Below are 1,094 nucleotides of genomic sequence, written 5' to 3'. Positions count from 1 at the left end.
CTAAGCGGCGCAGGGAGAGCAGGGTGCATCAGCGGCGCAGAGATAGCAGGGCGCCTCAGCGGCGCAGGGAGAGCAGGACACCTCAGCGACGCAGGCAGAGCAGGGCGCCTCAGCGGCGCAGGCAGAGCAGGGCGCATCAGCGGCACAAGGATAGCAGAGCGCCTCAGTGGGGCAGGCAGAGCAGGACCCCTCAGCGGCACAGGGAGAGCAGGGCACCTCAGCGGTGCAGGGATAGCAGGGTGCCTCAGTGGTGCAGGCAGAGCAGGACCCCTCAGCGGCGCAGGGAGAGCAGGGAGCCTCAGCGGCGCAGGCAGAGCAGGGCGCCTCAGTGGCGCAGGCAGAGCAGGGCGCCTCAGTGGCGCAGGCAGAGCAGGGTGCCGGGGGAAACCTCTCCGGTCCAGCAGTGTCCAACGGAACAGAGTCCACCGGCATTGGGACCACCGGAACACGATCCACCGGCACTGGGACCACCGGAATACGATCCACCGGCATCGGGACCACGGGAATAGGCACGGAGGGAGCCTTCCTTCTCCTCCTCCGTTTCCAGACCACCGGAACAGAGTCCACCGGCACTGGGACCACCGAAACACGATTCACCGGCACTGGGACCACCGGTATCGGGACCACCGTAATACGATCCACCGGCACTGGGACCACCGGCACAGGGACCACCGGAACATGATCCACCGGTACTGGGACCACCGGCTCAAGGACCACCGGAACAGGGATCCTCTCCCTGGCAGCTCGTTCCTGCTCTCGAGCGAGACCCTCCATCATTGTCTCAAAGGTACCCCCATCATAAATAGTTCTAAACAGCCAGTCCTTGGGCTTATCCAGTGCATAACAGAACAGTGCCCGGTTGCATAAAACACCTTAAGTGAAAATTTCCCTTAAGATCGCCCTTAGGTTTCCCTTAAACTTAAGGGTGTTGCATAAAATAACCCTTAAGTGTCACTTAAGGGTGTTGCATAAAATAACCCTTAAGTGTCACTTAAGGGTTTCTTAAACTGAAACGTCATAAACCCTTAGAATTTTCCTCAAATGTCTATTTTTCACTTAAGTAATCCCTTAAAAACCGTTAAGAGTTGCATAAA

The 1,094-nt window shown here is 58.2% G+C and overlaps 1 protein-coding gene across 1 annotated transcript; it reads right to left on the bottom strand.

Annotated features, from left to right (window-relative positions):
* Nucleotides 1–777, bottom strand: LOC137083919 (uncharacterized). The gene has a single exon (XM_067449857.1). It carries the CDS (start codon nucleotides 775–777, stop codon nucleotides 1–3), a length of 777 nt encoding a protein of 258 aa, XP_067305958.1.
* Between the last annotated feature and the right edge of the window lie 317 nt (nucleotides 778–1,094).

The sequence above is a fragment of the Pseudorasbora parva genome, chromosome 7 (assembly GCF_024679245.1).
Source record: "Pseudorasbora parva isolate DD20220531a chromosome 7, ASM2467924v1, whole genome shotgun sequence".
Taxonomy (NCBI): domain Eukaryota; kingdom Metazoa; phylum Chordata; class Actinopteri; order Cypriniformes; family Gobionidae; genus Pseudorasbora; species Pseudorasbora parva.
The sequence above is the reverse complement of the archived record's forward strand: the minus strand, read 5'-3'. Positions and strand labels throughout refer to the sequence as shown.

Excerpts from the sequence above, each read along its gene's own strand:
- LOC137083919 (XM_067449857.1), bottom strand. The coding sequence starts at position 777 with ATGATGGAGGGTCTCGCTCGAGAGCAGGAACGAGCTGCCAGGGAGAGG.